Source organism: Rhamphochromis sp. 'chilingali' (assembly GCF_963969265.1).
Source record: "Rhamphochromis sp. 'chilingali' genome assembly, chromosome: 17".
Taxonomy (NCBI): domain Eukaryota; kingdom Metazoa; phylum Chordata; class Actinopteri; order Cichliformes; family Cichlidae; genus Rhamphochromis; species Rhamphochromis sp. 'chilingali'.
Genome location: NC_137944.1, coordinates 29,888,491 through 29,910,597, shown reverse-complemented (window position 1 = coordinate 29,910,597; position 22,107 = coordinate 29,888,491). Strand labels below are relative to the sequence as shown.

The following is a 22,107-nucleotide window of genomic DNA, read 5'->3' as shown; positions in this document are numbered from 1 at the left end:
GCATCATTTAGCGGGGAATACATTTCTTTGAATTATAATTTAACTGTTTGTTACAATTTTTTTTTTTAATATCGTTGCTGTGTTTTTGTTTTTGACTATTTGCCGTTTTTAGAATGTTTTCAGAAATTACTTTGAGTTGTGTTTCTGTCTGAGTGTCTTTGCTGCACAGGAAACCCACACTCACCTGTTCTTCTCCTCTTTTCAGAGTCTCTGGAATAAGGTGGGCAAGTGCCGAAGTCGCGCAACGAACACGAGACAGGATGAGAGTGAGAGGGCCTGGCAGAGAAAGAAAATAGAGTGAAAGGAAAGGAGGAGGAAATAACGCTGCAGCGCAAGAGAGGAACGTCAAGGAGAATCTCTGGGATAAATAAATAAAAGAGTTGTTTTGAGAAAAAGGAACTAGATGAAAAGATGAAGCCAATAAAAAAGCGCTCCCCTCCCTCCACCCGGGCTAAAGGAGGAAAGCGGCGAGGAGCGGGGGATACCTTGGAAGGAGGAGAGAAGAGAGACTCAGATGAGAACAGAGACAGAAGCAGATCTCCGCAAAACCGAACTCCCTCCTCCTCGTTATCTTCTAACTCACATTCAGAGTCTCCACAGGCGGACGCATCCAGAGCGCGGGACTCTTCAGATGGGGAGGGGAGGTCTGCTGCCAGCAGCGGTGGTGGCAGCAGCCACTGTGACAGCAGCGGCAGCAGTTGTAGTAACAGTAGCACACCAAGCGCCAACAACAGTCCAAACCCCGCCTCCAGCCGGAAAACAGCCACCTTCAAGGCCCGCGTCCCCAAAAAGAAGTACACCTCCGAACACTGCTCATCTAATACTGCTGGTAACTATAGCAACCCTGCATCCAGCACGCCCCCTCCTTTTTCTCTGAGCCAGGAGTCAGCGGGTCCAGGAATCGACATCAGCGTCTCGCATTCTGACGGAAACAGTCAGAGTAGGAGCTTGATGGATGACTTCCACAGTCGTACCACCAGCAGGGAGGGGTCTCAGGACTCCCCGGGACCGCCAACCCTGTCGCTTGGAGGGGAAAAACCCAGAGGAGGTGAAGGAGTGACAGATGCAGAGCAGGTGTCCCCAAGCCCGCTGCCCCGCTGCTCCTCAACAGACACAGCCAGCGAGCACTCGGCTGACCTGGAGGTAGTTGGTGACACACCCCCTCAGATGTCGACACACAGAACGTCTAGTCTCCCTGACGCACTGTCCGATGCTCTGGCCAAAGGCCTGAAGAATCAGCGGATCCTCGCCCGCCAGCTCAGGAGAAGAAGTGATGAGGAGGGAGGAAGTGACAGGAGGCACGACTTGGTATTCCGGGCTGGCGTGGTCCGTAACGTCAGTGGTGAATATGGAAGCCTGGAGGTTCAGCTGAACGGGGAGAAGACGTTATGCCGCTATCCTTACCGACATGAGAGCCCCCCAGGGGTGGTGGACATTATCCTAGATGCCCCACCTCCTGGTGTGCATCCAGTACCTATAGGCACCCGTGTCTGTGTACCATTTGGGAACGACGAGGGCAACGAGAGCCAATGGCAATGGTACCGAGAAGGTGTGGTGACACAGGTAGACCCACACCCTGCGGTGGCTAACCGCTACCGTGTCCTGCTGTCTGAAGAAAGGCGTCACTCTCTAGATGATGAAGAAAACAACAGGGGTGCTACCCAGGCAGTATGGGTCTCCAGACAAACACTCCGGCTTCTGGTGCCACCCTGGGACTTGGATTTGCCTTCTGCTGGTGGACATGAAGTAGAAGAGGGGGTAAGAGACAAGGAGAGAGATCGGGAGGAAAGGGAAGAGATGGATGTGGAGGTGAGACGTTTGAGTCGACAAATGACCCCGAGCATGGGATCAATGTTAGGGAGAGGAATGCCCTACCCAGGAATGGTTCCCGTTTCCTCCACATCGGGCCACAGCATCACCTCGCCCGTTACTCCGACTTCAGTCCTCAGCCTGGCTCCTGGGCGAGAGAGGGAAATCGAGAAGGACTTGGAGTGGGAGTCACAGAGAAACCATGGAAGAGAGAGGGAAAGAGAGCGAGAAAGGGAAAACAGTGTCAAGCAGCAGCAGCAGCATCACCCATATATGCCCCTCACCCCTGAAGAAGACATGGAAGTGTCCGGCATCAACATGGTCCAAGTGGGGCAGATTATATCTGGGGGCAAGCCTATGGCAGTTCCCCAACATCGTCACATTGTTTCTAAGACCCCGTCTGGCTACCTCAACCCCCATCCCCACTTGTCTGTGGTGCGAGGCATCGGGATTCCCCCTGCTCACATGACCTTGAATCCCCACCCCTCTCCTTCACCTGTCCTGTTAGGCCTTGACCCAGCAGCTGCAGCAGCCGCAGCAGCTGGAGCTGTCATTACCACCCCTCAGCTCCATCCTCTCCCTCCCATCACCTCTTCCACTACATCCTCCTCCAGAGTGGATAAGACATCAGGGGGAGGTTCTGCCAGCAGTGGAGCAGGTGGTGGATCCGGATCAGGTTCGACATCCTCCTCCTCGTCACGTTCCCGGACTCCGCTGACAGCTGCCCAGCAAAAATACAAGAAGGGAGACGTGGTGTGCACGCCGACAGGTATCCGAAAGAAGTTCAACGGGAAGCAGTGGAGGAGACTGTGCTCTCGGGAGGGCTGCTCCAAAGAGTCCCAGCGGCGAGGGTACTGCTCCAGACACCTCTCCATGAGGACCAAGGAGATGGAAGCCAGTGGAGGGGGCCGGGATCGGGGCGGCGCCAGCAGCACAGGGACCCTAACACCATCTGACCTCCGACTCAGCGGTGGGAGAGCCAGTTCAGAGTTTGACTGGGATGAGACATCACGGGAGAGCAGTGAGGCCAGCAGCCGTGGAGGAGACTCTCGCCCCCGCCTCGTCCTTCCCTCGCTGCTCCCCCAGGACCTTTCTCGCTTTGACTTCGATGAATGTGAGGCGGCAACTATGCTCGTCTCTCTCGGGGGCTCTCGTTCTGGCACGCCTTCATTCTCCCCCATCTCCAACCAGTCACCCTTCTCACCCACGCCATCCCCATCACCCTCTCCGCTCTTCGGTTTCCGCCCTGCCAATTTCAGCCCCATCAATGCTACTGCCTCACTTACCCCACGCCGCCCCCGACAGCTAAGCGGCACTAAGATGGGTACGCCAGGCGCAGAGAGAGAGCGCCATCTGTCAGGGATTGTGCCCACTTTTCAGACCAACCTGACTTTTACAGTCCCGATGAGCCCCAGCAAGAGGAAGTTCGACTCCCACCCACCCCCACCGCTACCTGCTGTCCAGGACTACCAGACCAAACCTGAACAACAGCAGCTGGTGGGTGTTGGGGTGGTGGGAGACCCACCCATGGGCCATAGCCCTGCTGCCTTCAGAGTGCTCTCCCCCCAGAGTCAGCCCACAACACCTTCCTCACTTTCCTTCTCTCGTCCTCGTAGCGCCACCAGCAGGCCACCATCCTCTGCCGCCTCCACGCCTCCACCCATGTTAGTCTCTCCAACTCCTCCTTCACCACTTCCCCAGGAGCCGTCCCCACGCCGCATCGTGCCCCTCCGGGACTCCCCAGTCATTGTACGCAACCCAGATGTCCCCTTGGCCAAATTCTCAGATGGCCCGTCGGGAAAGAGAGAGAGAAGCAGGTCGAGGGAGCACAGCCAGCACACAGCTCCCCCAGGCCTGCAGGCCCCCGTCCCCATCAACGGGGCAGCCACCAACGGGGCAGTTCTCCTCCGCAATTCCACATCCACGCTCGTCCTGGTCACATCCAGCTCGGTAAGGACGTCATTCTTTTTTTGTAATATATGACTATGTACTGCATAGGGTCATAGGTTTGTATTTTATATCTCTAATATTTTAATTATGTCTTTATTAGCTCATATTATAGAACATTTATAGGTGTTAGGGCAACAGAAATAAAGTGAGAAAGCTTTCTTAAATAACATACAACTGGTGTGACCACCATTTTCCTTCCAAAGAGTGATTGTCAAGCTAAAAAGAGCTCACATCCCAAACCCCACAGTTTTTATCAGTTTACAATGAAAAGGATCCGAGCTGTATTTTAGTAAAATAAATATAAGAAACCTTTGTTTGAGTGTTTTACTTATAATGATTCATTCAGCTTGTTTTCACTCCATATTTCTTACACCAGTTTGGCCCCAGTGGGGCTTAGTCTAGTCCTTCCTTCTCTTGAATTAATAAAATGTTACTTGCCTTGTGGTTTTCAAATTGCTGAAAACAAAAGATCAAACAAAATACATTTAAAAGTGAGCAACAATACCTCTTTCCATGACAGTTACTCAAGAAAATCCTGAAACCTTGAACACTTTAATGTAGCGACTTGTCATTTACTTTCTGCCAAATTTTGAACCACATCACTGTGTAGAAGGAAGCAAACATCCAACCGTAAGCATTAATGGTGACCACTCTGCTAAGCTGCCATGTTTGCCATCTGAGCACTTCTTCTGACTGGCCGGTGTGCTTCAGTTGGAAGAAAACATCAATGTTTGTGATTTTTTTTTTGAGTAACTGCGTCACAGGGCTGTAGACTTAATTGAATTTTAATTTAGAGTAAAATTTTGGTTTCTCGCAGTAATAAAAACAAGACAATCGAGACAAAACACTTATTGTCCCACAATCTATTTTGCTGCAATGTTCTCCAGCCCATCGTTTTCCTTTACTTTTTCCTGTCCGTGACAGTCCAGAGTCACTCTCCAATAGACTGCAGGAGGTTTAGTTCATATGTATTTATTATTTATTTAGTTTTTAGTTAGTTTTTTGGTAAGTGAGGATCCCTAATGGCTTATGATTTCCAGAAAGAGATTTTCACATGTATTTTTGCCATTTTGCCTCTGTCAGTGAGAGGGTGGCTGTGGCTACAATGTAGCTGCCATCACCAGTGTGTGAATGTGTGTGTGAATGGGTGGATGACTGGTTGTGTAAAGCGCTTTGGGGTCCTTAGGGACTAGTAAAAAGCGCTATAAAAATACAGGCCATTTACCATTTACTTTGTTACCACAAACGTTTAATGTCATTATATTGAATAAAAGGCGTGTGACTTCTTGACAACTCATACCAAAGCGATCTAGATGGACAAGTGAAACTATAGGCCAAAGACAAAATAAGTAATTTCGAGGTGAACTGTCTCTTTAAAACAGCAACAATTTATGCAGGTCGATGTTTGTTTTAAAGATATGACTGGTAGACTGGTTTGCGTGCATTCCCAGACTGACTTCATGACGTTGACGTCAAGTCTCTGTTGGGGCCTGCTTGTTCCAAAGGTTGTTCTAACTAAAGAATAAATTTGGGACCAATCAGGTGCCTCTGATGATATTCGTGATGAATAAGAATCTCACCCTCTAAAATAGCCTACAATTGTGCATGGGACTGCACATCATTATCACCTAAACCTTGTACATTTTGTATTTTGAGCTGTGACACCCAGAGTTGGGGTAAGGAATCCATTAAAATGAGATTAAACAGTTTTGAAACCATTTCGCACCTGGAAATGGCATTACCAGCTGCAGGATGTTTTGAATAATCCGAGTTTCCTTAAAATACTATAAATATTTTTTTTGATGTCTCTTCCCCAGTCCTTGACTCCAGCCACAGGGGGCCACGCTTCCCTCTCCAGCCCCTCCACTCCTGGGTCCATGTCTTCTTCATCAAGCTCTGTGTTCTCCTCGTCTGGTTCCGGAGGCAGGGAGAGGGAGAGGAAACCCGAAGGGCATCAAGACGCCAGTGGTGGGGCGCTGCCACAGCCGGTAGCCTGTCATCCCACACCAACAGCCCTGCTGCCCCTCATACTACCAGCAGAGTCGCCTCACCCTGCTCCACGCAAGCAAATCATCATGGGACGCCCAGGGACCGGTAAGAAACGAGGGGGAGGGGGAATGGGAGATCATTTCTTTGTGGTCTGAACCTCTGTTCTGTCAGATTTAGAGTCAGCTGAGCCACACAGCCTAAAGTGTGAAGAGATGTGCAGCTTGTGTCTTATGCACTCTGGCCCAGTACCTCTCACTTTCAGTATCTCTCTAGGATTACAGCTGTGTCATCAATGCTTTGGCTATGACTCATGTACACTTTACTATTGTTCCCTTGCTTTCAGATGGCTTTTTGTTTGTTTGTTTTTTTCTCTTTGTTTCTGTTTTCAGAAAGTTTATAAGAATTTTTCCACTGCTTTGGGCTTCGCAGAGGACTGGTATCTTCTTAGAAATGCTAGAATTTCACTTTTAAAATATTACACAGGCTACAACACGGAAAAGCAATTCCATTAATGTGAAATATACTCTTAGCAAAGAAGTGGAAGAGTCACAGATGAATAAAATACAGATGAAGTGGTTGTTTGTGTTTATTCAGAAGCATTTTCGACCCAAACTTTAGTTCATTTTAGGTCACACATGCAGTTTTTGTTGTAGACTAAGGATATCGTACAGTACAGGGCTTTAAATTTGAATTTTAAAAAAGAATGCCTCCTTTAATTACTTCCCACAGGGGGAATTTATACACTTTGGGGACAGGATACTACATTGTTCTGTTCTTACCTCAGTCTGTGTTGTCGTTCTTCACAGAGTAAATCATTGCCATTCATCATTTCTACTGTCCGTGTGTTTTATGGCTTTCTTTTCCTCTTGCCTCCATGGCTGCGCTGGTAGTTTTCTGGCTTAGCTCGCTCTTAATGGCCATGCATTCATTACTGGTTCTGCTCAACATTATTATATCTCTGCAACTGTGTGTTAGAATGTCCCACTTTATATGTGCAGGAATTGTTTAAATCATATGCAACACCCACAATCCCACCCTGACATTCCAGCGGTGATATATTTATTTTCCTTTTGGTTATCAATGTTGTCTTAAATTGTACCATCGGGAGAGCCTTTAAAATACCAGCTGTGCTGTAGTTGTGTGAAGATGCCGTTTTGCATGAGGAAGAAAGGAAAGAGAGATTGAGTGCTTGTCCATAATTGGTAAACATAATGAGGTCTGTAAGCTGATACTTATAAGAAAGAAGAATAGCTTAGAAAACTGCTTTCTAATGAGGCTTCTATATCAAGCAGGGTTCAGAAGTAGTGAACTCCATGGTTCTCTAAAGGTTGTAGGCCTGTTATAAATCACTCTTACTAAAGTCTAATAAGACGTGGATAACTCCGGTTCTCAATTGAGACAGATTGTGTCACTAATTATATTCCATTTAAGAGTCAACAGTACCTCACAGATTATCCATTATAGGGCAGATTTGCTAATGACAGAGAAAGTGCAAAACCCCCAATGACTGTTGGGATTTACAAAAGAGGTGCAGTGAAAAGTTAGCAATATTTGGAGGGGTAATTTTATACTCAATGAGGTGTTCAGTGCTCGAAATGGTTGCAGTAGTTGCCACTATGAGTGTTTTTGAAATTTCAGGAGAATCAGGGATATTTTCCATCCTTGTCCTTCCTCACATGGAGTGAATAGTCTGTTTCAAACACATTTGCATTACTGGAACTACGCCTTGTGGTTTAGGTGAAGGAGCTGCCTGCAGAGAGCACGCAGGAGGGAGTGCACATGACACCCACTCTTTAGTAATGAATGCACTGGACAATTATCTGCTCTATTCTCACATCAGCACAATCTGACATCGCACAGATGTTGTATTGGGGAGCTGGCAGGTTGAAGACTGGCAAATGCCCGATCTGCATGTGTCAGACTTTTGCATTCTCACGTGGATTTCTGTTGGGTGATGTGAAGAATTCAGGGCTGCACTGCATGTGTGAAAACAGCTAATTTATTTGGAATAAGTGCGTAATCGCTGATCAAGTCTGAGTGTGTGCCTTGGCTATCCACTGGCAGTAAATTTAGTCTTTAAAGTAAGGGCGCAGTTGAAAGTACCAAGTAGAAAGCTTCACTTGAGTTGTTAGCAGATTACTCGAACCTTCATCAAGCGTGCTCTTGGTGGATTATGCTGGTGATTACTGAAATGAATCAGCTCTTCCTGTGTTCATAAATCGCCCGCCTCAACTTTCCCCTTCCTCTGGACCTTATTTGTGATTTTAGCTGCACACTAATGTGCACTCTGTAAGCTGGATTTATAGTACTATGTTAAATCTGTGGTTTAAAATCTATGCTACAGCCTACAGTGTAGCTTGATCTCCACAGAAATGTAACTACAGGTTACAGCGACATGGATCTCACAAACTGTGACAGGTCTGTTCAGTAATAATATGCAGCGCGAATGCATTTTATTTTCTTAGGGTTTTAGTTTTAGCTATCTTGCTCAGTAGGCTGTAGATGTTAGTTTTTTGCCAGTGTAGACATATACACAGAATATGTGTAGACTCTGTTTGTTCTGAATCCTTTTCTCCTTCCTGTGATTCAGTAATAGTAACTGTTGTTAAAGATTTATTAGCTCCAAGCCCATCATGAACGGCTCGCTTTCACTCCTGATGGCAGAGCAATGCAGACACACCAGGGTGCACCAAATATAAATGCAAACAGTACTGCACTACTACTACAAATTAGTATTGCAATATTCTAACTGTTGTTATCCATGTGCACTAAAGATGGGGACGTAACAATTCTGAAGCTAAGACCAAAACCTCAGTAAAATATTTTGCATTATCCATTGTTCCCTGACCCAAAGCAGAGCTGGTTGCCTGACGAAAGCTGTAATGTTCATGCAGTGAGGGAAATATAAACACATCAGAATGACTGAGTTTATTCTTTGTTTAAGAGCTAATTATGATCAAGTGATGTGGACTGTGGTAAAAAATGATTCTCTATTTTTTGTTGTTGCTTGTGTAATAACCAGAGTTGCTTACAGTTTTGTATATTTTTATTAGTTACATTGTTTAAAAATGTTTTGTTTCTATTTAGTTTTATTTAATTTTTGCTAGTTTCAGTTTTGGTGATTATTATAATTAGGGGCAGATTTAAAGAGTCCAGAATAGCTGGGTGATAGGTTACAGTCATGCAGTGATCCCGGTCTGAGAGGACTCTAGTTGTGTTGGCAAATGTAACCGTGCTGACAAAGACTAAAACGATAAAACTGGGGAAAATTTGCCGAGAATTTTATTTTATTTTCAGTAGTTTTGTTTTCTTTCTTTTCTTTCTTTTTTTTTCAAAATCTAATTCCTATCTTTATTTCAGTTAAGTAAAAGGGTTTTTTTTCACAGCAACTTTTAGATTACTGTGTTTAGTTCACTATTATAACCTTGGTTTGAACTAAGTTGTAGTTTTTGCAACACACCTACTAGGCAGCTAGGAAGAAACCAGAGCACCAGCACTGATCCAACAGAAATTGTTTATAACACATGAGACAGAAAGTAAAATTAATATCATTTTCTAATTTCACTCGACTGTGACTCTTCTACCAGAAGCTGAGACCAGTTTAAATGAATCTTCTCACCCAGTCAGGTGGTGGGATGTAAGAAAATTGGCTAGCGAGAAATGTAGGTGCTTGGGTTCATCATCTACTTTGTGCTTGTTTCCATGCCAACTTTGTGATATTACAGCCTGGGCAAGCTCAGAAATGTTACTTTGAATATATGAATGACGAAGATTGTTTCCATTTAAAATGCCTGATTTCTCATTTTGTGTCATTTTGATGCAGCACTTTGTAAATCTGAAAACTGAAAGTGGAGGATATTGGCAATTTATAGGTTGGTTGGTTTCACGGTTGATAGTGAGATGATGTAGAAGCAGAATATTTTGCACAGGCAGTCACGTAGACGAGGATAAACATAGACATAGCTGCAGATTAGTTTAAGGCAGGGGTTCTTTAAGTTTTAACGACTGAATGAAGGGAGCCATGATACGAATGAAGGCTACAGAGGATAAATGCACACATCAGACAAAATAACGCTAAAAGCTGACATTTATTTATTAAACATGAAGATAACAGAAAGCTTCATGAGAACCTGCTGACAGAGAGAGTAAGAGATTGCCTGTATACCACATGAACATGTTATTTTTAATCATTAGTTTTATTGGGATTAGTATTAATATGCTTAAATGATTGGAGAAGTTCAACACATCAACATAGCGTCTCTTACCTGTGGCCATTTCCTCCTGGCCAGAGTTTTCTTAAAGCCCGTCTCCATCTCTGTCTCTGACATGTCAAGGGTGGATTGCATGCGATCTTAGCTTGGACTTGTTGATGGTGGAGAAGGTTTTGTTTTATTTATATGTCAAACAGAGAGGCCACTCTCTTTGTATGCTTGTTTAAGTGCAGAGTGTCGACACTCGGAGTCCGTCAGTGCTACGTAGAGCTTTGTTCAAGGGGCAGTGTCAAAAATATGTGCATTAGCTGGTAATGTTGGGTGCTTTTATTCATGTCTTTGTTCCTAAGTAAACAGCAGTTCTGATATATGTATAAAGAACGTCTTTGTCATAAAGTAAAAGTGTATTAACAGCAAAAATTGCGCAGTAGAGCCACTGTCTGTGGTTCTTTCTCTTCATCGTGAACTTTGCTTACATTTCCTTTCCTCTTTAAACAATTAATTAGCATTTGATCCACGTGTGATGTCATCCCCATCAGGCTATGTGTTTTTGGCTTTTTGGTATCTGTAGCCTTTGCATTAATTGTACTGGTTTTATCGTGTGTGCAAATAAAATGAACCTTGAATTTGGTGCACCCACAGGTCAGTAAAATATTACTGAGGGCCACCAAAAAAAATTTGTTCCTCTAGTGGGCACTTGAAAGTGGCTACAGAAGCAAGTTAGTCCCCACAGATAAAATGTTAAAATGTTGAACTCTACATCAGAAATAAACATGTTTACACCCTGGCACCGCAAACTATTTTGGTCTTTATTGATAGTTACCACATATATATAAACTGTATGGGGGTGATTGTTTTTTAACTCATTCTCTTGGATGCTGGTGAGGCTGAAAGTTAGGTTCAATTTCAATTCAGTTCAATTTTATTTAGACAGCGCCAAATCACAACAACAGTCGCCTCAAGATGCTTAGTATTATAAGGTAGACCCTACAATAATATATGCCGAGAAAAACCCAGCAATCATATGATCCCCTATGAGCAAGCACTTTGGCAACAGTGGGAAGGAAAAACTCCCTTTTAACAGGAAGAAACCTCCAGCTGACCCAGGCTCAGGGAGGGGCGGGGCCATCTGCTATGACAGGACAAAAGAAATGCTGTGGAAGAGAGCCAGATATTAATAACAAGTGATTCAGTGCAGAGAGGTCTGTTAACACATCGTGAGTAAGAAAGGTGACTGAAGAAGAAATACTCAATGCATCATGGGAATCCCCCAGCAGCCTACATCTAATGCAGCATAACTAAGGGAGGATTCAGGGTCACCTGATCCAACCCTAACTACGTGTATGCTTAGAGGCTTGGCTGCTTACATTGACAGCTCTCCTCATTAACTGGACGCATTGAAAACTGGTCCGATCCGCTGTGATTGGGGCATTGGTGCCTTTATAGCATTTTTAATGCAGTTGTCTGACAAATAATATGGTTTTGCTGTGTAGTTATTTGTCTAGTTTGTGCTCCAGTCTGGATGAGTGAAATTGTGCAGCTTAATTAGTATATTACTATTACTAGGTAATAGTTTATGGATGCAGCTCAACAGAGTTTCCCCTCATCCAAATATGGTAACTTCCCGAACCAAGATGCCATTTTCCCAGATGCAAAAATGCAGGATTCAAAAGGTGGAGTCAAGAAAATGATGGATGGGTATAGAGCTGGGCGATATGAGATTTTTTCATATCACGATATGTTTTTTTCATTTCAGGCGATAACGATATCTATCACGATATAAGCCAAATAACTATATTTGTAAGATTTAAATGTGCCGTTGCTCACAAGTAAAATGTGAAATAATCAGCAGCTTGTTTTTAAATATTTATTTCCCATAATAAGTTCAACAGGGTAGATGTACTTAAGGAACATGAGACTTTTTCAGATAAATAAAGGCAAATATTGCAAACTACACAAAAAGCAGCCGCTAAAGCGTTTAAGTTTCAAAATAGAACAAACGAAACAGACTAAATTGTCAATTCCACTTAGAAACAAAATATTAATTCTAAAAATAAATCTTAGTTTGTTTTACAGAAGAACAGACAAAACTGACTAACTTGTCAATATCAAATAAACTGAGAACTAAAAGGAAATTCTCAATCTCTCCTTGTTGTATAGCTGAGCTTTTCAAACAGTTTTAACAGTTACTTTAGTCTGACAAAAGCCGAATGACGAATTAGCGCTTCCAGTCAGAGACTGAGGCTACGTCCACACGTACACGGGTATTTTTGAAAACTGAGATTTTCCGTTTTCGTTTTAAAAAATAATCCCGTCCACACATAAAGGCAGAAATGAAGGAAAACGCTGCTATGAACATGCCAAAGCAGCAGGTGGCGCTAGATTCCTAACCGTGCCGAAATGTTGGCCAATCAGAAGTCTAGAAGCCTCGGTGGGAAAAAGTAAACAAAGCTGGGGCATAGAAGCAGAACCGAGTCGTATGTGTGGAGGGACAGTAACTGTGTGTATATGTAAGCATTTAAACACTGCAGAGAGTAGAATTAACAGTATTGTAGAAATTCATTTCACCGAAACAATAACGTGGCGCACAGTGTGACGCATGCACCAGTTTATTGTATTTCCAGACTTGCTTTCGGCACAATTTACAGTGCACGCTACTCTGTTTTTTGTCAGACTTGAAATAGCCGAAATACCTTCACACTACGGACCTTCTATGGCTCTTCCGTTTGACAATCTCTCCGGCATTGGAACCATCATCTGTTTTCTCTTCGGTCACGCTCGGTTGATTTTTCTAGTCGGCACACTCATTTCCTCCATTACCCGCTGGCTGCTTCCCAAACAAACACACGTGCGGCTTGGCACTTGTGCTGTAAGTAACAAGCCACGCGACGTGACGCTGCGGCTGTGATTGGTTCGGCTCTGCGCTACTTAATTTGGATTGGCTGACCTTTTTTTTTTTTTCTTTGAGGACAAGAGCGGCGAGGTCTATCGCGATAGCTTAATTTCTCTATCGAGTAAAAGTTATATCGCGATACATATCGTTATCGTTCTATCGCCCAGCTCTAGATGGGTACAACTGTGTCTTTATCCATGTTTTATGTTCAGCCTACACTTTAAAGCCATGAACACAAGTGGCAAAACTATCAGCTTTGCTTCTCGAGGATCTTTGAGTTCCTTATGTTAGGATTTCATATCCTCCTTTGTGATTAAATGATAATATCTTGTCTTGAGTCAAATGTTAAAAATGACTTTAAAGTGAAACAGTTTCTTCTGAGGAATGAATATCGAAAGCTTTGATACATCAGTCGCTCTGGCAACCACTCAGACCCGCTGCTCGCTGTGTGTAATCTGTGACTCAGTGTGTGTAGTGTCACAGTTATCGAGTGTGCAGCGGGTGTCACCCTTTTTATATGTGTACGCATGTGTGTGAGCACGCGTGTGTGTAAGGGAGTGATAAGGGGTGTTTCACTTTAAACTTAAAAAGGGCGAGAATATCGACATGTCTAGACATGCAAGACTGAGAGCGGGAGTGCAGAGAGCAACAAGGACATTCACACCTCCTACACACAATACACACACAGACACACACACACAAACAAACATGCAAGCACGCACACTCGTTCCAGACAATCAACAACCTCAGACAGGGCATTAAGGGCAGGTCCAGCGTGATATGAATGTGTTTCATTGCTCTCAGCAGAAAAAGGAGCAATCGTATTGCTGGCGTGTTGTCATGGATACACTGTTTCCACCGGTAGAATTAGTGCAGTAAAGCGTTCAGGCCTGAGCTGATTACTGGTGTGCACTTTTCTCTCCCCCCTCTCTCCTTCTCTCTCCCTCTCTCTCCCTATCACATCCCTCGCACTGCTGCTAACAGCCACCTGCCTCTGTAGCGTAACGTTTCCTCCGCCATACATTTTTTAAAACACCTAGAGCTATCGCGGGCCCAGAAACAAACACAGAAGAAGGCAGAGCAGGCCCCACGGCTGAGATCTCTCCTAAATATAGCCCAGCTCAAGTGCAGCTGCATTAGCATCACAAGTTTCATTACTGCTCTCTTTGAGTGCATCTGCAGTCTTCAGTGACGGAGAAGAAGGAGGAATAAGAGCTCAGAAGTAGCTCAGGAGCTGTTTTATTGCTATACTTTCCACCCACGGGAGTGATTATTAGGAAAGGTCTAGTGGTAGTAACGTGCAGTCATGGGTCAGATGCATAGTTTTCCCCACTTTAAATCGTGTGCAAGTCTTTATCAGTTCAGCCTTTTGCTTGTCACTAAACCAAGTAAACCAATAAAAACATCTGATGTAGATATCCGAGCAGTGCTTCTCTGTGATAGTTTCACAACTCACTACTGTCAGTAGTTGATCAGTGCACTTCACCTCTTCCGGGTGTTAGCATTTCCTTAAAATGTTCAAAGTATCTCTAGCCAGGTTTTTCATAGCTAAAATAACCTAAACCGAAAAATAAAACTACCCACCGTTGCATTTGGCCATATTCTGGTATGTCACAACCACAGAGAGTATAAAACGTGGACATAATCACCATGACATCACCCACTGGTTTGTGAAGGCAGTTATGAAGCCTTGCGCCGAGCATTTTCACTGTCGCCATCTTAGTGTTTTGAAACTGGATGTGATGAGTGAGGGTTAGATCTCGCTAATGGCTTGTAATTCACAAGAGACAAGAAACCCCCTCCCTGCTCTCACCAGTGAGCTTCAAACTTTGCTTTTTTGACAAAGCTAATGGTTAAGACCTCCAAGTATGCCTTCGCCTTAGTTATCCCGCTATAGGCTCATGCTGCTGGGGACTTCCCCTCTTTTTACTAACCATGTTTTATATACCACAGCTGCATGTCTGTCTTTGTGTCTCTCTTTTTTCTCTCCCTTCAACCCCAAACTGATCACAGCAGGTTACTGCCACTCCCTGAGCATGGTTGTGTTGGAGGTCTCTTCCTGTTAAAACAATGTCCTTCTCCCCGCTTTTGCCAAATAGTTGCTTGTGTGTCTGTTACAATACCATGTTTGCAATGTAAAGTGCCTTGTGTGTACGATATGTTTAAATTGAGAGATTTTAGCCTTTACACACATGTACTACACAGATGAGCAGGTCGTAGTAGTAATTATTGTAATTGACCACATCTGTGGCTGGAAACAGCAAAATGTGTTGCATGTCGACAGTTTGAAATTCACGCTTCTTTCTATTGTTACAATAATTCGTGACATTATAACTGTATCCTATTGAGCTGCTCTTTTAAACTAGCAGACTGTCATTAGTTACACTTTATTTGAAAGGGTCTTAATTCTCTTAATTTGGTCTTATAGCCAATTCAAGAAATGTCTTCACTGAATATTCTACAGTAACAAATGTCTGCATCAGGACTTATTTGATTATTAGGATCCCCATTAGCTGTAACACAAAGCACAGCTATTCCTTCTGGGGTGGGCGTGTATATTAACACATTTTAAAACAGTGATGTAAAACAGTGTGACTTCTTTTAACTTGTGGATGAGGTGTAACCAGTTGCCCAGAAGTCATGTGACGTGTCATATAGCTGTGACAGAAGTCTGTATGAATCGGTTTATCACAAATGAAGTGTGTCATGTGTTTCAGTCAAGCAGTACACATAAATAGCCATAGACCTGCCTGTAATTTGCCACACACAGAAATCCAGTGTAATTTTGTTTGGGATTGTTTGTTTATGTCTTGTGTTTATATAATGAACGGTTGCTATGGTTGCTATCAAATGTTGTCTCTGCTCTTCCTTAAAATGTCTGCATCAGCTGATTTGTCCTCGATTGAGACCTTCAATCTCGTGGGTTTAAGAGCAGTGCAGCTGGATTTTACCTTCAACCGACTAATGAGGAAAACAACAATAACGTGTGTGAATTGTTTTGCATTTAAGGACTTTCCCGGGCATCTTAGCAAAGCGTCTTGTGGTGTATAAAGAATTTGAATAAGCCTCACTTCCTCAACTGAAGTTCCCTTTACAAACAGTAGTATAAACTTGGAGAAAGAAGTACGGAGTCCAGAAGTCTCAGTGCTGTGATGCTAGTCATGTGATCCGAGAATCTGCATCTAAAGGATTTCTTAAACACAGTGAAACTAACAGCAGCTACAGTACATCCAAGATGCACTTCTTTTTCTTACTTGTCTAGCTCAGCAGTATCTAGATCTTCATTTAGAAGAGCAATAGCTGGCAAATGGTTAGCTATATTTAGACCATTTTAATACTTAATTATATAATTATAAATGGAAATGGAAACTGGACATGTCAGTGCTGCAGCGAAGAGTTCACCACCAGTTCGTTTCCACCAGGCTGGACTTGAATCTGGACTAATGGAGGCAGGGGAGGAACAGGGAGCTGGGAGGAACTGAAGCTGAACGCTTTATCAAATAAACTCAGTAAAGATGTCTAAAATACCATGCCTCTGTAATTAATATAACTAGAAAGGTTAGTGGTGTATAATTCAACAGTTTAACAAGTTTATGTAGCTTAGTTTCCATTAACCTTGTGAGTCTCTTCTTTTACATGCTAGCTTTGTGTTTATCAAGTTTATGTTTAGCAGGTTTCGTTTCTGCTGAGTTTACCACCTTGGTTAAGGATATCAGCATGTTCACGTTCACTAAGTAGCCTGAAACACAAAAAAACAGCTGTGGTGAATGGGAATGTTTTTGCTTTTACAGGATCAGTCATTAACAGACAACCGTGCAGGGTTTTTCTCCATGCAGGAATCTTTTGTGCACCCCAAAAATGCTTTAACCCAGAAGGATATTGTAATAAATATACTGAAATCAAATTATGCTTGAGCTTTTCATTCGCTCAGCAGTAAAACACTGTAGAATTTGGTCTATAAAATGTTCAGAAGGAGCATAAGAAAGCATTAATTTATGTCATGTAAGGCCAAAGAATCACTTACTTTATGTGAATTAAACATGCCTACTGGGATCCCCATAGACCCATTTCAGCCATCTCAGAATGAGTGGTGGCAAACCAGTGTTTACCAGCATCCAGACTCATCCTCTGTGAGCTATGAACACTGAGTAAAAAATGAATGTTAGTCCAATGTTGTTGAGATGTTTTAGTCTTTAACAATATCCTGGTTCAACACAGTCGTTGCCATTCCAGGGAAATATTGGAAATACATAATTATTAGGGCAATTCATTGGACTAGGGCAGTTCTTTAAATTATTTTATTTGTATGTTCAAACATATTGTGAAATATTTGTATTAGGGAAAAAAATCTCTAGTAAAGGAAATTACTCCAGGAAAAATATGTACCCAGTGAAGGCTTGACTATAAAATTTACAGTAAATGTATGTACGTATGAACGTTATGGCATTCTGTTTCTTTTTTTAAATATTAATTGTAACTTCTTTTCAACATCTCCTTTTATTTTACTTAAGTTACTGAAGCAACCTTGCAAACAGGTGTTGTAAAATTACTGTTAAAAGAAAGACTGAGCAACGAGTTTTAGTTTTGAAAAGTCATCAAACTGCCTCTCGTGCCAAGCTCCTCTTTCAACCTGATATCAGCACGAATATATATCACGTATGGTCAAACAACAACTTCTCTGTGATTTTACAGTATGATTTAGGGGAAAAATACTGCTGGGTCCTTATTTTGGACCCATGATGCATTGTGACTCTGTAAGATGGCAGCAGGAGAAGTTGCTCTAAACTCTTTGAATTTATTGCATTTTGTTTTACGGTGTCGTTTGTGTCAGCTTGAAATAGATCCCACTACAGAGAGAGTTCAGCTGAGAGTCTGAAGTTCGGCAGGGGTCTAGACAGCGAGTAGACTGGAGTCTGGAATCTGTGTGGATAAAATAACAGGTTCCCTCGTCACATCGCACACCACATGACCCCTCAACTCTCATTATCCTGAGGGCTCATCTGCATGTGTGTGTGCTGGAGACAGGTGCTGACTAGGTGACTGAGTACACAACTCCATTCATGGTCTCCAGACACATTTTGTCAAAGTGTGGTTTTTAGTATCGCTTCAACAGCAGTGATGGTCACACAAGACTTCACATGCTGCCAGCGGGCAGAGTGATACTTTCTGTTTACAGGCAGTGATACTGAGGCAGATAAACATGATGACATTTCACTTTTTCTCTCTCCCTCTTTCCCTTCTCTTCCCACAGTTTGGACCAACGTGGAGCCTCGGTCGGTGCCAGTGTTCCCTTGGCATTCGCTGGTCCCTTTCCTGGAGCCCAGCCAATCGGGAGCAGCTGCCCAGCCCGTTGATGGCCAACAGCTTGTCAATCAGAGCAAAGGTACCAAATGACCATATTCCTTTTCTGTACACACGACCTCGTAAGGTTTTACCCAGGAGAGGTGTGCCGAAGATGGATTCGTGCCCTAAAAACAGTTTTATAAACAGTTTTCCCACAATAAAATATTCATAACAGGAAACGGCATGCAGGGATATGTTCTCAAATAACGCCTGCCAAAACAATCAAGTACAAATCAACAGCCAAGTCAGTGTTTCCCAAAACAGTTGCAACAGGATTGCAAATCACCACAGTTGGTGTTCACACCATTATTATTCTCGTAACATTGTTGATAACACTATTTATTGAGTCAAGTACTGAAATCTATTCAAAGACTGATTTGAGCAGGTGGGGATTGTCAGTAAGCTACAAGCTAATTTGGAAACAGAAATCTCTTTTGTACACATCTTAATGGGATTTTATTTTAGGCCCTTTAAGTCATATTTTTAAGAGCTGTAGGCTGTTTAAAGAGGTTCTGCTTACCACCTCTCTATTTATATCTGCTACTGGAGTAGCTTTGCATGATTCACAGTTCAAAATAAACAAGTAGCTTTAGCTCCTCCCTCTTCAAGCCAGCTTTCATCTGATTGGCTGCTCCTTACAAATAGAGGTTTGAACAGCAGGAGGAAACCAAAAGTACTAAAAACTGTCTCACACCCAGCATTTTGAGCTGTCTGAAGCCTGAGCCTTTCAGCCACAGGGATTTTACATGTTAACCTCATTATTTGAGACTTCATCCATGTTTAATATCGTTAGCTTCATAGCATAATTGCCTAAGTCATTTGACTAAGTCAATGACTTAGGCACTTATGCTATGAAGCTAACGATATGATCTCTACCACTTTAACAGTGCATACCACATATGAGAGAAAATAAGGGTCCACTTTAAGACCTGCTTCGAAGGTCACAACTTAAAATTGCTTGTTTTATCTGCTCAGAAAATCAGAGTAGCTGGTGATAATTTCCCAATGAGCTGACCTGCTCATGAGTGTTTAGCAGCATTTGCTGCACACACCAGCATTTTCAGCCAATGTTAGTGTTTTTATAAATACTTAGCCACCTAGACATCACTCATTAGTTTTTGGATTACCAGTTTGAAGGTTAGAGTTTGACGTTTGGCCCAGTGCCATCTCGGCTCTGTGAAACCGAAAATGACTATATTTAGATGAGAGAATAGAGCTAATCAGCTAATGCCTAGCTAATTTGGTTAGCAAAGTGTATCTGTTATATACACAGACTGTATAAGTGAAGACAGTGCAGTTTTGATCACTAGTTTCTACTTCTACTGAAATGCAGCACAACGTTTATTGTGCAAATTAGAGTTTGAAAGCAGTATGAAGCATGGTGTGCTTTAGGGTGGGCCTACTAAGAGTTGCTGTGTAAGCATGCAACGCCTCTTAGTTTCTCTGTGAAATCCACCATCACTTATCATGTGTGGTTTCAAAACATCAAGATGACGATGCAGAAATACTGAGCTTGAGGCTTCACAGTAATGGTAAACGGTAAATGGCCTGCATTTGTATAGCGCTTTACTTAGTCCCTAAGGACCCCAAAGCGCTTTACACTACATTCAGTCATTCACCCATTCACACACACATTCACACACTGGTGATACCAGTGGCACTGAACTGCCCATTTGGTGACAGTCGGTGGTTATTTACAGTAAGTGGCTTTATTATCTTAGAAGTCAGCAGGGTTAAAAACAAAATTTTCCTTGCTGAAGAAAGTGAACAGCCAACTCTTTTGATGATACTGAGAAATACTTTTGCTAGAAAATTAGAGAAATAACATCGAGAAAACAAAAGTAATATTAAGAGAGTGAGCAGAGAAAGAAAACCCCACTCTGTTTCGTATCTGTGAAAGTGGAATAGATAACTTCGTTGGACCCAGATCACCATGATCAGACTGCACCAAGTTACAAAATGAACATCATGCTGTATTAAATAAAAAATAAAATTAGCTTTGGAGACTATAAACTCATGAGGACATTATTTGCTGAGGCCTTAAGTCATGTAATTTTCTCATAAACGTCTGCATCATAAGACTTCTGTTTTTGCCACTCCTGGATCCACTTTTTAGACCCAAAAGCTATGTCTTATTTTATTTTGTTAGATTTGTTCACCACACAGCCTGACTGACTAAATGCTGCAGAGAGTGTTAGCTAAATAAGTAATGGTGAATTCAGAAGTTGAAGCCAGTCTCTGTAAACCCGTCAAACCTTGAAAACAGAATAAATACAAGGAATACTCGGCTAAATCTTTCAGTCTGTGGATTTAATGGACGCACTTATTTGATGTACAGATTTAGATTTTAACTTTTCAGAGAACAGTTTCTTTATGTTTGCCTCCATCTTACACAAGTATTTTTGTTACTACAGCAATAGATTATAACATAGATTGAGTCAGAGCTTGTCACACCTCCCACAGACAGTTGGCCAGAATACCTGCCATCAGCAAGCTGCATGCAGAGTAGCCCCGTGTTTACACATACGCCACTGTTACTTTCATAAAGCTTCTCCACTAACTGGCACATAAATCGCTTTTTTTGGATAATATTTTCAGAGCCTCGCTGTGCTGTAGCTCTGGTGAGTGACGGGCGGTCAGGTCCTCCAGACCTGGAGAGAGGATCGCCATCATGTCCACCCCCAACGAATGACAATCCTCCTACAGACAGGGGTGGGGTGGACAGCGAGATGGAGAGTGACACAGATGACCCGTAAGTACAAAATGTTTGTTTGTTTTTTCATTTTATGCAGAGTTTCTTTCTGGCGAGTGATGTTTCGACGCGTACAGGGTCTTTTCATGTGTTTTATTTGCTTGGATATTGAGGATTAAAGCCATAAAACGCACTACAGTCAGCTGACTTCAGTTCCTGTGGGCATCAAAGGACAAGCGCATGATTTGAAAGTGCATTAAGACCAGGAAGTACCCACTGCTGTTAAAGTGACCTGGAATTTCTTAATTGTTTTTTCTTTCTTATTGTTTTAAAGAGTTTTTATTCCTGTGAAGCACTTTGAACCTTTATATATGATTCAAGACTATAGAAGTGGTTGTGAGTGTACATGAGTCCAGGAGTGCCATGGGATTTTAAGTCAACCAAGCTTTATTATTTTAACTGCACAAATGGAATTTACATACATTCAGTGCCCTGAATGACACATCAAAGGTCCTGATTGGTAGAGAGGACAACATTTGTGAGGGGGAAGATTTCTTGTGTGGAGAAAACAAATAAAAACCCCTATCAGGAGAAATTACTCCAAAAGTTTCCTGTTTATGACTTCAGCTGGACTGGGGGTGTCAACGGCTTTCAGCATGAGTGTGTCATTTGTTTTTGAGGAGGTAACCACTAATGCCATTGTGCCAAATGAGTTAGAAAGGCACTTGAAGACCAAGGGTCCCCTTTCAGAGAAAGTTTGGCTACTGTAAAAGAGCACAGGATGTTAACTAGAGACGGCAAGAACGTGTGCTGGATTGTGTGGAACTGTCAGATGATGAGGAGTGGGGTTTTAGTTTTAGTGGGGCTTATTGCAAAAGCGTCTTCATCTGACAATAAAATCAAAATTGTCATTCATGTCATTCTGGATAGCATAAAGGGCTTTTTCTCTGCAGATGAAAGCTTGATTTCTCTTTGAAGAAAAGCTAGAAAACCACTGAGCTATACAAATAAAAATGGCCCGACTCTTTGCAAACAACTGCAAAGAAGGCATGCGAACAAAAACACTAATAATGATGTGCCTGCTGACCTCAAACAAGCAGCCAAAGCCTGATTTTTAACACGTAACAAAAGTAGAGCTGAGGCTTGTAGCCTCCATTACAGCACAATCTGCATGGCCTCAACATTTTCCTGCGAAGTGCACTTTGTTCTGTTTGCCCTGT

At 42.8% G+C, this 22,107-nt stretch overlaps 1 protein-coding gene across 5 annotated transcripts in view; it reads left to right on the top strand.

Annotated features, from left to right (window-relative positions):
• The window catches only part of cica (capicua transcriptional repressor a), a 52,993-nt gene that overhangs the window by 4,312 nt on the left and 26,574 nt on the right, over positions 1-22,107 (top strand). For all 5 annotated transcript variants that reach the window (XM_080862537.1, XM_080862539.1, XM_080862538.1 and 2 more), the window contains exons 2-5: positions 206-3,759; positions 5,577-5,853; positions 18,104-18,235; positions 20,794-20,947. In XM_080862537.1, the coding sequence (XP_080718663.1) occupies positions 412-3,759; positions 5,577-5,853; positions 18,104-18,235; positions 20,794-20,947 (3,911 nt within the window). In that variant the 5' untranslated portion in view covers positions 206-411. The remainder of the gene's footprint in view (positions 1-205; positions 3,760-5,576; positions 5,854-18,103; positions 18,236-20,793; positions 20,948-22,107) is intronic.